Below are 14,032 nucleotides of genomic sequence, written 5' to 3' on the forward strand. Positions count from 1 at the left end.
ATATGACTTAAGGAAGTAACAATTATGGCTTGAGAGCTTAACTATATTCAGTACATTCTTTGTTCTTTTTATCAAGAACTTACTTTAACTACCACCCCCTGCCCCGCCCTTACTTCCACTCTTGTTTACATTTAAACAAGCTCCCACCAACCCATTAAAACATGAACCAGAAAATTAGAGTAAGATAGCTGGAAGGTTAAGCAGGACTGATCCTAAAATGTAATGACCTTCCTCTAGTTGGAAAGCATTGTGTCTGAATTGTAAGTTAATTCAAAGGAATCCATGAATTTGTTTTCCATTTAGCACCATTCATTACTTCCTATTTTCACAAATAATGTAGTACAAGCAATATTAGTATGTACCAAGTTGTCATGTGTTTTATGGTCTATTTACAAGCAAAGTGTCCAATCAAAGAAAGTATCTTAGATCAGGTGGTTTGTACCCAATAATGTAAGTTTTACTTATGAAATCCCAACAGATAATCTGCCGGCCCTTTCTTGGACACTTCTTTTGACCCTCTAATGGGCTTGTTTCTCTTTCTTTCCCGACCTTGAACCCTAAAAGGAAAAAGATTATCATGAATCTAGGAATTTTTAATTCTTTATTGAAAGGAAATAGTCTGTGAAGAATTAATTTCTTAGAAATCAGAGTGAACATTGAGGTAAGCTAAAGCAACTGTCTCAAAAGTTTCAAACTTGAACAGTTATCATTTTGTATTGGTAGGGGACTCTGCTCATTTGGTGCCTCTAACTCATCTGTGCCTTTTTATCCACACTGCTGTGAGTGGCAGACACATCCCAGAACATACCTTGTCACTTTTTGCAAGAAAAGTTGGTTATATAAGGAAGATGGACTAAGAAAGAATTAAGTTTGAGGAAGGAAACATTGCCTTAGCTTAAGAATTGTCCTATTCCACTTTGACCATCCCCTTGCACACTAACAATACTGTATTTTTGTGTTTTTAGGTTTTTGACAACTATGCAGTCACAGTAATGATTGGTGGAGAGCCGTATACCCTCGGACTTTTTGATACTGCAGGTGAAAACTTGATGTCTTTTGTAATGTTTTGGTCTGTAACTCTAACAGTTGCTGGTTGTCTGTCTTTTTTGGATACTTTGGGAAAGTAATGTATTAGCAGACCAGTTTCTTTTTTTAATAGTTAAAAGGGTTCATTATCACGATGGTCAGTGCTTGATCAGGAAGCTATCCCAGACCTGGAATGGCAGATAGGAGTTTACTGTGTAGAAGGAGATAAAGCAGGGTGAGAGAGAGTGCATTAGACAAAGTATATTATCACTGTCTGAAATCAAAGGCTTATATAAATAAGTATGTGTGTCTATATATGTACAGATAACTTCTTATATGGATAGCTTGTTATTTTATACTACATCTAAAAATATTTTAAGGGTGAACCAGTACTGTTATCTAGCTAACAGTATTGACATTTATGGTCAACTTTTCAAATTAAACAAATTACTTTCTTCCTTAAGTATACCCAGTTCTTTTGTATTCTTTCCTCCTTATTGTAACGATGGCTGCACATCTTAATTTCTGACTTTGCTCTCTATAGTTTGTTAACAGTTCAATTAGTCAAAGGAAAATTTCAGAAAGGTATCTTTTTAGTATGTAGGAGTTCTAAACTTTTTGCTTTTTATGAGTTTTTTTTTACCCTCTCACTGCCTGCCAGCTGACATTGTGCTCTTATGGAGTTATATTGCCCACTTGAGGAACTATTCAGGTTTGATTGGAAGATTGAAATGGAGAGACAGTAGTAAACAGGCTTAGTTATCAGTGGCTTTCTAATGGTGTCTTTGGTCTTTAACATTTTTATGAATGAAAAATTGTTAAGAGTGGTATATTAGAGGAAACTTAGAAAATAAAGAAAATAAAATAATGACATATATGTCATGAGAAGTGGGATATTTTTCTGTGCCCTTAGAGTTACTCTATATGCGGAGAGAAGACAATTTTATGGCTACTTGGGTTTAAAAATTAAAATTTTATTTTTAAGTTTCAAATCAGTATATAATTGGTATTTTTTTTTTAGTTTTATTAAAATATAATAAAATAGAATACACTCATTTTAAGTGTTCAGTTTGATTGATTTTGCTGCCTTCATGTAACCTAAACCATAATCAAGATAGGTGACCCTAAAAATTTTCTTTGTGCTCATTTTATAGTCAGTTCCTTCCCTTGACCTGACCCCAGGCAATGACAGATCTGCTTTCTGTCGCTATAGTTTTGCTTTTCTAGAATTTCATATAAGTGGAATCATACAATATGTAGTCTGTAGTCTTTTGTGTTTGATTTCTTTCACTTAGCATAATGTTTTGGAGATTCATCTATGCTGTGTTTGTCAGTAGTTTGTTTCTTTTTATTGTTGAGTAGTATTCTGTGAATATAGCACAATTTGTTTATCCACATATAAGTTGATGGATTCCAGTTTGGGTTCCAGTTTTAAGCTATTATGAGTAACAGTGCTTTGAGCATTTTTATACAAGTCTTTGTGTGGAGATATTTTCTCTTCCATAAGTAGCTTGGAGTAGGTTAGGCTTTAAATTTAGTTGCACAACTTAATAAATTTTTTATTAAAACAGCCAGTTTTAATGAATCATTTTCAAGGAGGCCAAGCGTCCTTTGATTAATACTGGTTTATTTAACTTAGGGTGACAAGACTTTAATTATAATCAGCCTTATTTACAACAGTTTAAAATTTAAACAGCACCTTAAACTGCATTTATAAACTTAATGTATCAGTTTTCTATTTTAAGCAATTCAGTTTGCTTGACCCGAGAAGTGAAACATTTCAAAGTTTTATATACATGACCTTAGTAAACCTGGTAACTTGTGGTTTCCTGTATTTATGTTTTCTCTTAAACAGTAGCATTTCCAACCTTCCTACAATTCTTAATATTTTTCAACCAAAAAATCCCAGGTTTAAGATCAGTTACTCAATTACACATTTACAATTGGAATCAGAAAGCTAATCTATCCTGTTCTTTAATAGGGCATGTTCTTTGATTTATTTCATCTCTGTTAGATTCTGAATCTTTCTGGGGCTTAAAAGATATCACTAAGGAAATGATTTTACCATCCCAGGCAGGTTGTTGGGGAAGTGGGTGGGGTTTCTTTTGATAGGCACTGGAAATTTAGGACCTGTAGGCAGCCAGAATGAGTCTCTGTCTTTGATGTGCTTAAAAGACACTCATATCCTTCTGCAAAGGCCTTACTTAATCTCAGAGTCCCTGTCCCTGCTTCAAGTCATGACAATAACTCAGTTTCTTTCTGCCAAAGCTTTCATTCCTACTGGGATGGCCTCTGAATTCCTTTAACTGTTTAATCTGTTGACTGTGTTATTTTGTTCTGAATTCTTTTTATAGTATTCCTTTAAAGCATTTTTAAAATAATATTCTTATCTCATCTCTGGTTGCAACTCTTACAGATATATTTAAATATCATTTAAGACCAGAGATAGGACCTTCCCTCTTTCTCATGGCTTTATTTCTGCCTGTGGTTGTAACACTAAATAGTTGGCTAATGAGTCTCCACAGTTATTTTGTTCTTCATTTCCGCATATGTTTTACTATTATATTTGGAGTTCTATATTTAGTTTTTTTCACTTGACATGTTTTTCATAGGCTCTTTCTCATTTGTACAAAAAAATGCACATATCTTCACTTTTGAATTTTAAACATTGTAATCACAGTCACTCAGTCATTTCAGGCATTACCATGGTAATAGAAAGGAGAAAGCTTTGGAATTAGCTGGACAGACCAGTTAGCTAGATGGCTGGCGAGCCTCTTAATTGTGAAGCTTAATTGAATTACCTTGAAATGTACAATGTTTAAAATACTTTCCTTTTTGAGGTGCTGTGAAGATTGAATGACAAATAATCATTTAAAAAAAGTGTAGACATGTCAAAACTCAGGAGCTGTGTATTTGTGATTCATACACTTCACTGCATATTAAAAAGCATAGTGACTGGGATGTCTTTGGTACACAGCTAATAATTGTCTTCCTTCACAAATAAATAATATTCAGAACAAGTCATAGTGTTGCAGTTGACCTGGTTTAGCTGATTCTGTTTTTTTTTGTTTTTGTTTTTTTTTTAATTCCTTTCAGCGAGGTGTTTTCTAGTGTCTGGCAGTTTTCTACAGTTAATAATCAGTTACATTATTGAGAATGACAGTGGTCTTAGTAGAGATGCTTATAGCCTTCTTGGTCTGTTGTGGTCTTACAGAATCTTCCAGAGGGGTAGTTATAGGATTTGAGTCTTCAGTAATAACGTGCAATAGTCTAGGTCATGGCAGGTGTTATACATAACATGGTAGAAATCTCAGGTTCCAGAGTGTCCCCATTTTTGGAATTTTTTTTCCTCCTGAGCTAAAAGATGTTAAAAATTATTTATGATTAAGTCCCTTGGCATAGATGAGGTAGGTTCACTAAGTGCTATTTAATTTTGAGTAATTGGTTGTAGAAAAATGCTTAGGTTTTATTCTGTAGTGGTCAGTACTACAAAATGTTTAATTTGCATTCTTGTGATTATTATGCCTCTATCACAAGTGAAATAATGGCTATTTGTGACATACTTGGAGGATAAATTTTTGCTGGTTAATTTATGCTTGGGTAATGAAGAATCATGCTTATTTTAAGGGACCATATCCTATCTCCTTAAATGTAGAACTTGTAGAAAAGTAGAGGTAAGGTAGCCTACAATTTTGTTTATTGAACAGTTTTACTTCTCAATTTTTTTTTTTATTGGGAAAGGTAAAGATTTTTATAGCTTTGAGGGCTTGTTACAAATAAATGGACTGACCAATACTATTTTGGACCTAGTATTCAAAAAGAATAGCTGAATTTGTTTTCTGCCACCAGTCCATCTAAATAGAAGGTTGGTTGCATGTAAAACTTGGGACATCCATTTAGATGCTCCAAGTGCTTGCTGCACAGGAATACAGACTTGGATCTGCTTTTGATGCTCATACTGATTATAGAGGCCTGAATGACTAAAAATGAAGCTTTTCTAATCTATGTCAGGCTTAATTTTTTTTGAAATATATTCCATTTGTGTAGGGAATAGGTTGAGAAAAGGTATGTGAACATCTGTATTTCTGTTTACAAGGCTTGATGAACAGTTTTATCTTCTTTTTAAGTTTATTTTTTGTCTTGTTGTTTAATTAGAGCTTTGGTATGTGAAGCTTCAAAGTTCCAGCTAGTGTTAGAGTTCAGGCAGTTTAGAATGAGAGAACTATTCAGGAGTTCGGCTGATTTTGTTTTCTTTAGGTCCATTATTTCCTTTTCAATCCCTTCCACAGCTGTAATTATACATTATAATGTAAGAAGTGAAAGTTACACATCTAAATGCGTACCTTTGAGTTTCTTGACTCAGACTCTAGCACGTTGTATTCAGTAACTGTTAGAGGGGCTGATGGTGGTTTTGTTATGTCACCTTCATTTTGACTTCTCCCGTAACTTTTATTTACTTTCTGTACTGTCCTGAAGATACCTTCGTTGTCTACTATTTCAGTGGCTATAATAGTTACATCTTTAATTAGCATGTTTTAGCTACCCTAAGTTCTTGCATTCTCTCTCAGTCCTGACAACAATAGTGAAATAATAGCTCACTGGCATACAAATACTTCTCTCCTTTTTCCCCCTTTAAAAAACTTTTATTGTGTTAAAATAGATACAACATTAAATTCACCATTTTTAAATGTAGTTCATTGGCATTAAGTAGTTATTCTTTTAAGACGTAGAATTTCCCTTTGACATTGGAGTGTTGAGCCTTCCCTTGTGGCTCCTCCCTCCCCTCATAGTTCTGGAAATGTGTATGGACCTTTTTACCTGGTAATAATTTAAAGTCTACAGAGTAGTACCAGGAACCCCCATAGACCCTTCAACCAGATTAACCAGTTGTTAATATTTTACCCTATTTGCTTTGTTCTATCAACATAATAGGCATATTAATTTTTTCCCCCTGAACTATTTGAGGTAAGTTGCGTACATCATAGCCACTTAGCCTTGAATAAGTACGTATTTCCTAAGGACAAAGACTTTCTTGTATAACAGTAATCAACTTCAGGAAGTTTGACATTGATAGGATAATACTTTAATCTGACATCTGTATTCCAGTTTTGTCAATTGATCCAAATCCAGTTTTTTCTGTTTTCAGTTTTTAGTTGTCATGTCTCTTTAGTCTCTTAATTTGGATCCGTTCTTCAGCTCCCTTTTTTGGTCTTTTATGACATTTTTATACAAGCTCATCCTCTCTCCCTTCTCCCTTATAAAATGTTCCTCACTTTGAGTTTGGTCTGTATTTCCTCATGATTAGATTCAGGTTAGGCTATTTTGTTTGGAATATTATACTAGTGGTGTGTCCTCAGGATATAAATCTAGAGGCACCGGGTGCTCATCTTCCACTCATTGGTGATGATAATTTTGATCAGTCAATATGATGTCTAGTTTCTTCACAATGTAGTTGTATTTTTCTTCTTGCACTTTATAAACAATCTTTAAGATCTTACAAATACTGTCCTTTTCACCAGAACTTTTCCCACATAGATTTGGCATCCATTGATTCTTGCCAAATTATTTTTTTCTAGATGTTTTCATGTTCAGATACTGGACTTATATGCACACATTAACTAAACATATAAACCTGCTTTGGGTAGTCATGGTTGGCAGTGGATTTTGTCAGCTGGGTTTCACTCAGATTTTTGTTTCATTAGATGATTTCACTGTAATTATTTCTTAACCAGATCTGAGTAGGATTGATTTTTAACCATTTCTTTAGCAGCAGTTTATTGTTTTTGTTACATTTCTGTTAGGTTGCTAATGGACACAAAAACTGAAAGCTACAAACTGGTAATAAAGCAAATAATTAATACAGAACAAATTAATTGCCGTTCTGAGGGCTTGAAATATTAAATAGAATTTGCTGAGTGGGAATATTACTCAAATATTATATTACAAAGCCATACATTTCATTGGATAAGTTGTTTTCCTGTTAATGATCATTGTGCTGGTAGCTGCATGCTTAACCTATTGATTGACCAGTGATTTTAATACTATGAGGGCACCAAAATTCAGTTGCTGATTACTCCAATTTCTTTTCCCCAGGTCAAGAGGATTATGACAGATTACGACCGCTGAGTTATCCACAAACAGATGTATTTCTAGTCTGTTTTTCAGTGGTCTCTCCATCCTCATTTGAAAATGTGAAAGAAAAGGTGAGTTGGTCAGATATTTTTGCCCTGAAAAAGGTTTTCAACAATACTTTTATTGACTTGTAAATAGCTTTAGAGGTTTGTGGATTAATGCAGGTGTATTTTTTAAAATACGTTTTCCCTAGTGGGTACCTGAGATAACTCACCATTGTCCAAAGACCCCTTTCTTGCTTGTTGGGACCCAAATTGATCTCAGAGATGACCCCTCTACAATTGAGAAACTTGCCAAGAACAAACAGAAGCCGATCACTCCAGAGACTGCTGAAAAGCTGGCCCGTGACCTGAAGGCTGTCAAGTATGTGGAGTGTTCTGCACTTACGCAGGTGAGGATTGTGTGGAACCCCGTGTTTATTTACAGTTGAGTAGTAGTTTCTTAGAGCATTAGGATTCAAGGTTTTTTCTAACAATGGTCCATAGCGCTCAAGAAAGATGCCCAAGGAGACTTTGACCAGCTTCAGACTGTATATTATTCTGCTAGAGGTCACTGTGTCTGGAGAAAATTACTAGCCCGTAAGCAAAGTTTTGTGTTGGTGAGTTCCCATGTTGTACAGAATCATTTGTAGTGGTCAGGGATTGTGTTTAAAAAAAAAAAAAGTTAAAGGGAAGGTCCAGAACAAGGTTGCAAGAGAGTATGTGAATGATTCCCCTGCCCCTACCCAAGGACACATACATTTTCTAAATATATCTGATTGTGTCAATTTTGACAACTGATGCCCTGCTGTTTCTGAGGTAATTGAGCCAGGATAGAGAGTTAGTCGTAATAGTTGAGACTTTCATATCAGGTAAAGCTGCCTTGGCTATTTCTCAGGTGTGCTTTCTATAGTGTCTCTGTTCCCATTCTCTCCTCATGGGGTCCTCTCTTATCTTTGGTCCCTTTTGAATAATTTAATTGGAACTCTTCTCCTAGTTTGATGGGAACATCAGATTCCGAGACAGGGAGCAGTAAAGAGGATGTGGAGTGAGAGTTGTAACTGACCTGTGCGGTTTCATCTTCTTTGCCTTCCTGGTATTACTGACCCTTCACCTCTTGGAGCTGTCCTGGGGCAAAGGGAAGAATTACTGACCTTTCACCCCTTGGAGCTGTCCTGGGGCAAAGGGAAGAATTGCTGAAATAATTAGCACCCAGCTCTCTGCTTGTGCTCTTGTGCTGACGTGGAAACAGTGAGGAAACACACCTAATAAAACAGGGCAGGGCTGAAGGGTAGAGGTTTCTTCTAATTATGCTAAATCCCACTTAAATTTACCATGCTTACTTTTTCAGGTAATTTTTCTTTCTTACTCAATTTTTGAAAAAACACTTGGTTTTTGACCATGTGTATGCTGAAGTAAATGGCACATATAATTACATACTATGTGTGCACGAGGGATTTTGTCTGTAGGGCCTAGACATAATTTAATAATGTCCAATTTAGTGCCAGGTTGGATATTTAAAGATTTATGCTTAGCTGGATGTTCCACAGGATAACTTCAAGGTCTAATACTATTCTCCCAAACCTAGTTTTCCTTGACAGTTCAGTTCTCTTGTAAAAGCAGATACTTAAAAGTTCAGAAGATAATACATCTCCTCACACACAGCACACTGCCTGAGATAGTTAAAAAATGCCTGATGCTTTTATGTTTTGTTGCTGTTTCTGTGTTTTGATACCATCCTCAGAAAAGCGCGTGTGTGTGTGTGTGTGTGTGTGTGTGTGTGTGTGTGTGTGTGTGTGTGCGCGCGCGCGCGTTGAAGAAGGATCTATGTAGAACATGCCTGTCACATTATAACTGTGCATCTGCTGCATACCCCGTCCTCTAAATACAGGTTGCTTTTGGGGAAAATGGAGGCCAGTAGACCATGTAGACTCAGTTTTAGGTCAGCGGTGAAGCTAATTTCAGAGAATTGGATGCTTCCACATACGATTTTTTTTATAGTAAGACACTTTGCAGTGAACAGGAGTTTGAAAAGGTCTTAGCAGCTACATTTTTCTTACCAGATTTTGAAGTTTTGGGAACTCAAAAGAGAAGATAGAACATGGGGTCACTGGTTGTGTTTGGGAGGTAGCACTTTTATGACTCCAGGTTCTCTTTGTTGGTTCCTCTAAAACTGAACTCTATATAATAATCAGATCGTGTGGGGAAAAATAAAGATTAATTTTGTTTTGCAGGAAATTAGTTGATCTTTGTCAATAAGAAAGGATTTGCTTCCTATTAAGGGATGCCCTAGTTTCATATAGTCATAAAATAAAAATATATTTTTATAAAGTACATTTCCTTTTTCATCCATCCTTGCTTTTAAATTTGACTACCAGAGTTTGCTCCTAGATGTGTAGGAATAATTTCAGGGAACATTAACTTTTGTTTAGCATTTCTACTTTGTCAAGGGCATAGAAGAAAATTTTTTCACGTCTTTGCTTCTTTTTATGTACTTATTGTTATTTCTCAACTATTTTGTACTTAATGGAATATATGTCCAATTTAGTGCTAGGTTGGATATTTAAAGATTTCTGCTTAGGATATTTAAAGATTTCTGGGGTGTCATGGTGGGGGTAGGGTGGAGGTAGAACACCTGGGGTAGTCTGGGGCTGGCACTTGTTATTGGAGCTGTGTTTTGGGACTTGGAGACATTTTTACTTGGTATCAAACTGACTTAAAGAACATGTGAAACTTCTCTGGGTGGAAAACGTGTGGCTTTAGGTGAGTTTAAGTGAGTCTGTAGACCTGGGCCCAAGGTACCAGTACTACTGAGTCACACTGGTACGTTGGAGTTCTGGCTGAGGTGTAAGTGTATTTCTGCATCTTAATCCCTGTAGATCTGAGAATGTTCCTTGTTTTCACTCCATGCTTTATGCTCTGATACCCATACAGACATCTTAGAAGCATTGGACTGCTTGTTAAAACTCATTCTAGGACCCCATTCTTTGTTTTCCTAAGACTTGGGTGGTGGTTACTTGCTCTAATAACATTACTGAATAACTGAAGCGTATGCTGTTTCTAGAGTCTGTTCTTTAAACTTTTCCCAGTTGGTACTGTTGAATAATTAACACTCTTTCTAAATGTCTGAACCTTTTTGTTCTGGGAGGCTGGTTACTCTGAAGTCCTGATTAATCCCACCCAGATATGTCATTGAATCTAGAAACATGTAGGATGCCTGTTAGCTTGCTGTTTGTGTCTTTCAGTTATTCAGAGGCTGAATTCACAGAAGCCTAAAATTGTAATAGATTTAGTTTCAAAATGCATGTGCCATTCTTATCATTAGAAATACTGGGGAATTTTACAGCTTTACTTATCTAATACATCTGTCTTGTGTTTACATAGCCATTTTTATTTCTTGGCATTTTGATTAAAATGTTGAAATATTAGATTTCAAAGTGTGATTGTTATAGAAGTCAACATAGGGCATTTTCATAAAAATTACTTCCTTGCTTGTTAACCTTTTTTGAGGTAAGAAGTTTCTGTTTGATCATGCAGTCACCTGATAATGGACTTAATTAAGATTTAGCCTGTCTGGTAGTTATTTTTCTTAGGGCACATTGCTTCTGTGAATTCAGCTTGTTTAATCCGGACTGCTTTTGTATCTGCTAGTCTTTCTAATACTCTAACCTGGCTGCTATTCTCTCTCCTCCCCTCTGTCTTGTAGAGAGGTCTGAAGAATGTGTTTGATGAGGCTATCCTAGCTGCCCTCGAGCCTCCGGAAACTCAACCCAAAAGGAAGTGCTGTATATTCTAAACTGTTTTCTCCTTCCCCTCTTTGCTGCTGCTTCCTTTCCCACTACTGTAGAAAGATCGTTTAAAAACAAAGGAATAAAACCATCCTGTTTGAAAGCCTCTGCGTCTTTTTACTCACCACTTTAGAGCAACATCTGTATTAGTTTTTGATCAAGAATGCATTATCTTATAGAATATTTTTTGTGATCCGTAGTCGAGTTGGACTTGTTTAACTTTCTGCTGCTTGAGTTGCCTGATGCTCAGAGCTTTCTGGTTTGGATTACTATTGCAAAAAGGGAACTTGGTTTGGCATTAACAATGTCCTCTTGGAGAAAATAAGAAGAGTTTTAACACTTCTAGATCTTGGTTCTAGATGGAGAAGATAACACAAAACACCATTTTACTCTTATGATCAATTGTTAATTGTAATTGCATGACAAACTTTGTGGAAAAAGGGGTGACTTGCTAGTAGAGTGTAATGGGGAAGGGAAGATTCTTTTCCGGTTTTCCTTTGTTTGGTGAAACTTTGTGTTGCTATTGCTTTGGCTGTCTGTGCTGTGGTGGAGTATTTGTCAGTCTGGGGTGGGAAAGGTAATGATGTATCTGCTACTGCTTTATGAGATAATTTGTTACATTATCTTTTAAGAATAGCATCCATTTTAACAGTTGACTTAAGGTTTGTTAATGTTGAGATGTAAAGCTGCTATCTTTATATTTTCCTGCTTCTGATTTTAATGTTGTGAGGGAAACATACAATTGTGGTTACCTTCAAATTTTGAAATTAAAAATATACAACTGTTTGTATAAATGCCTGCTGAACCTTTATTCCTGTTGTACTGACTGGCTCTAGTTTTACATATGTTTCAGGTACCCACATTTTTGCTTCCTTGAATCCCTTTGGCTCTAATTGGTGGGTTAAAGGGAGTTCAGAGTGAATATCTTTGATGCAGCCACCATAGTCGCTCTCTCCATCTTTGCCTGCTGCCCCTTCCATATAATAAGGGTGCCTGTCCTCTCGGTCTTGCTCCATATCCGGCTGTTTCATTTGAATGCAGAGCTGCTTCACTTGTTTTTATGTAAAATGTTCCAGCAGCTTAATGCAAAACGCATATTGAATGAGCAAGTGAACATATGTGCTTGTTGCTGCTTGTGACATACATTGGTCTGCAAAAAGCTTTCTCAAAGAATCACTGTTTCACTCATGAGTATCTGCTCCTCTGCTTCTGAATTGCTGGACCCTTCCAGTGCCCTGCCCGGACAAAACTTGGTGAAGTGAAACGATTATATTCAGGTTCAGGGTTGTTTTTAATGTTTTGTTCTTTGCCACCTCTTGGAATTTGAATGTTTTAAATTTGATCTTCAACTTCATTATACTGAAAATCAGACTGCCCATTTTTTTCTTTCTACCCCTTTTCAGAAAGGCCTAAAGAATGTATTTGACGAAGCAATACTGGCTGCCCTGGAGCCTCCGGAACCGAAGAAGAGCCGCAGGTGTGTGCTGCTATGAACACCTCTCCAGAGCCCTTTCTGCACAGCTGGTCGTAGCACCATACTAAAAGCAATGTTTAAATCAAACTAAAGATTAAAAATTAAAATTCGTTTTTGCAATAATGACAAATGCCCTGCACCTACCCACATGTACTCATGTGAGATAAGGCCCGTAGGTATTGTTCCCTTCCCCCCTCAGTACTAGTTAATTTTGAGTAATTGTGTATTGTCAGAAAAGTGATCAGTACTAGTTTTTGTTTTGTTATTTGAAAAAAAAAATTTTTTTTTTTTTGTTTAAAAGCAAGGCATGCTTGTGATGACTCTGTAACAGACTAATTTGGGTTGTTGAAGCTGCTCCTGGACTCTACTCTGGAGAGTAAACTGGGACATCTAGTTGTTGTTAGTATTTTTTTTTCTTTTTTTTTGTTGGGGGGGAGTGTGTGTGGGGTTTGTTTTTATTTAGTCATGTTTTTAAAATTCATTAACCATTGGACAGCCCTTAAGGGGAGGAGGACGGATTGATTCCACATTCCACTTCCTAGGTCTGGTTTAGAAAACATGTTCCCCATCTGGTGCTCTTAGGAAGGAGTATAGTAAATGCCTCATTTAATAACATACTCCTTTTTGAAAGTTGCCTTTTCTCTCCACCCTTGAGTAGGTCCAGTATTTGATGAAACTCATGAAAGTGGGTGGAACCTGTCTTGCCCCTCCTCTTTTCTAGCATGCACAATATATGTGACTGTGACTTTCAAGGAAATTTGTTTGCCATTTGCTGGTTTTTCTTTTTTTTTAAGTTAATTTCTGACTTCTTTCACTGATAAATGAAGAAAAGTATTGCATCTTTTGAAATACACCAAGTGGATTGACTGCATAATTAAAAAACAATTTTTTCCCTGTCAGTCATTGTCTTACATGCTTAGCATAGGTGTGCAGCTTAATAGTGTATGATGTGGTGTTCCTAGAACACAGCTGAAGACCCGATACATAGAGGAAATAGGGGTGGTGCTAGAAGACAGATGTTTATGGAATGATTCACATCCTCTTTCAAGTTATGAGGATGGAGACCTGCTTCATTAAGAAGCTGAGGGTGGGGTGGGGGTGGGGAGAACACCTAACAACATGGGGACCAGTCAGGGGAATCCCCTTATTTCTGTTTTGCATATGAGGAACCCTAGAGCAGCCACTTGAGGCTCTCTAGTTTAATAAAAATCATGGAGAGAGTCTTAGGAAGACTCTTCATAAGTGTTAGTAGGGATTTTATCAGCTCATTTTGGTTGCAGTTTCCAATTTTTTTAAATGTTTAGGTAATCTCTATCTTCCCCAAATCCTAATTCTTGTAGATTCATTAGTGGTTGAACCAGTGCTTTCTCATGTTTCAATTCTTTGTAAATGCATTCTTTTCAGATGTATTAAACAAAAATCCCTTCACAAGCCAGCCTGGGGGTTGTTATTTTCCCTACGCCTCTTACTTTTAAGTATTTAGGAATGGGAACTTGACTCTTAATAATACCAGTTTTCAACAAATTTTGGGATAAGATTTAAAACTTTATTGTGTTTATGGACTTCTTTTCCTGGCATTCAGTTTCAGATAATGTTTTTCCCTCTGTGTATTCAGGTTTGTTCCTTGCCTAAGA

At 36.3% G+C, this 14,032-nt stretch overlaps 1 protein-coding gene across 2 annotated transcripts in view; it reads left to right on the forward strand.

The window, feature by feature from the left end:
• Positions 1–13,829, forward strand: part of CDC42 (cell division cycle 42) — a 40,007-nt gene extending 26,178 nt beyond the window's left edge. Inside the window, exons 3-6 of one of the 2 annotated variants that reach the window (XM_036914620.2) lie at positions 966–1,038; positions 7,120–7,229; positions 7,352–7,549; positions 10,843–11,027. In XM_036914620.2, coding sequence (XP_036770515.1) covers positions 966–1,038; positions 7,120–7,229; positions 7,352–7,549; positions 10,843–10,932 — 471 coding nt within the window. In that variant the 3' untranslated portion in view covers positions 10,933–11,027. Of the gene's footprint in view, positions 1–965; positions 1,039–7,119; positions 7,230–7,351; positions 7,550–10,842; positions 11,028–12,327 lie in introns of those variants that run through there. The other variant, XM_036914618.2, reaches the window with a different exon arrangement.
• The last annotated feature ends 203 nt before the right edge of the window (positions 13,830–14,032 follow it).

The sequence above is a fragment of the Manis pentadactyla genome, chromosome 4 (assembly GCF_030020395.1).
Source record: "Manis pentadactyla isolate mManPen7 chromosome 4, mManPen7.hap1, whole genome shotgun sequence".
Lineage (NCBI taxonomy): Eukaryota > Metazoa > Chordata > Mammalia > Pholidota > Manidae > Manis > Manis pentadactyla.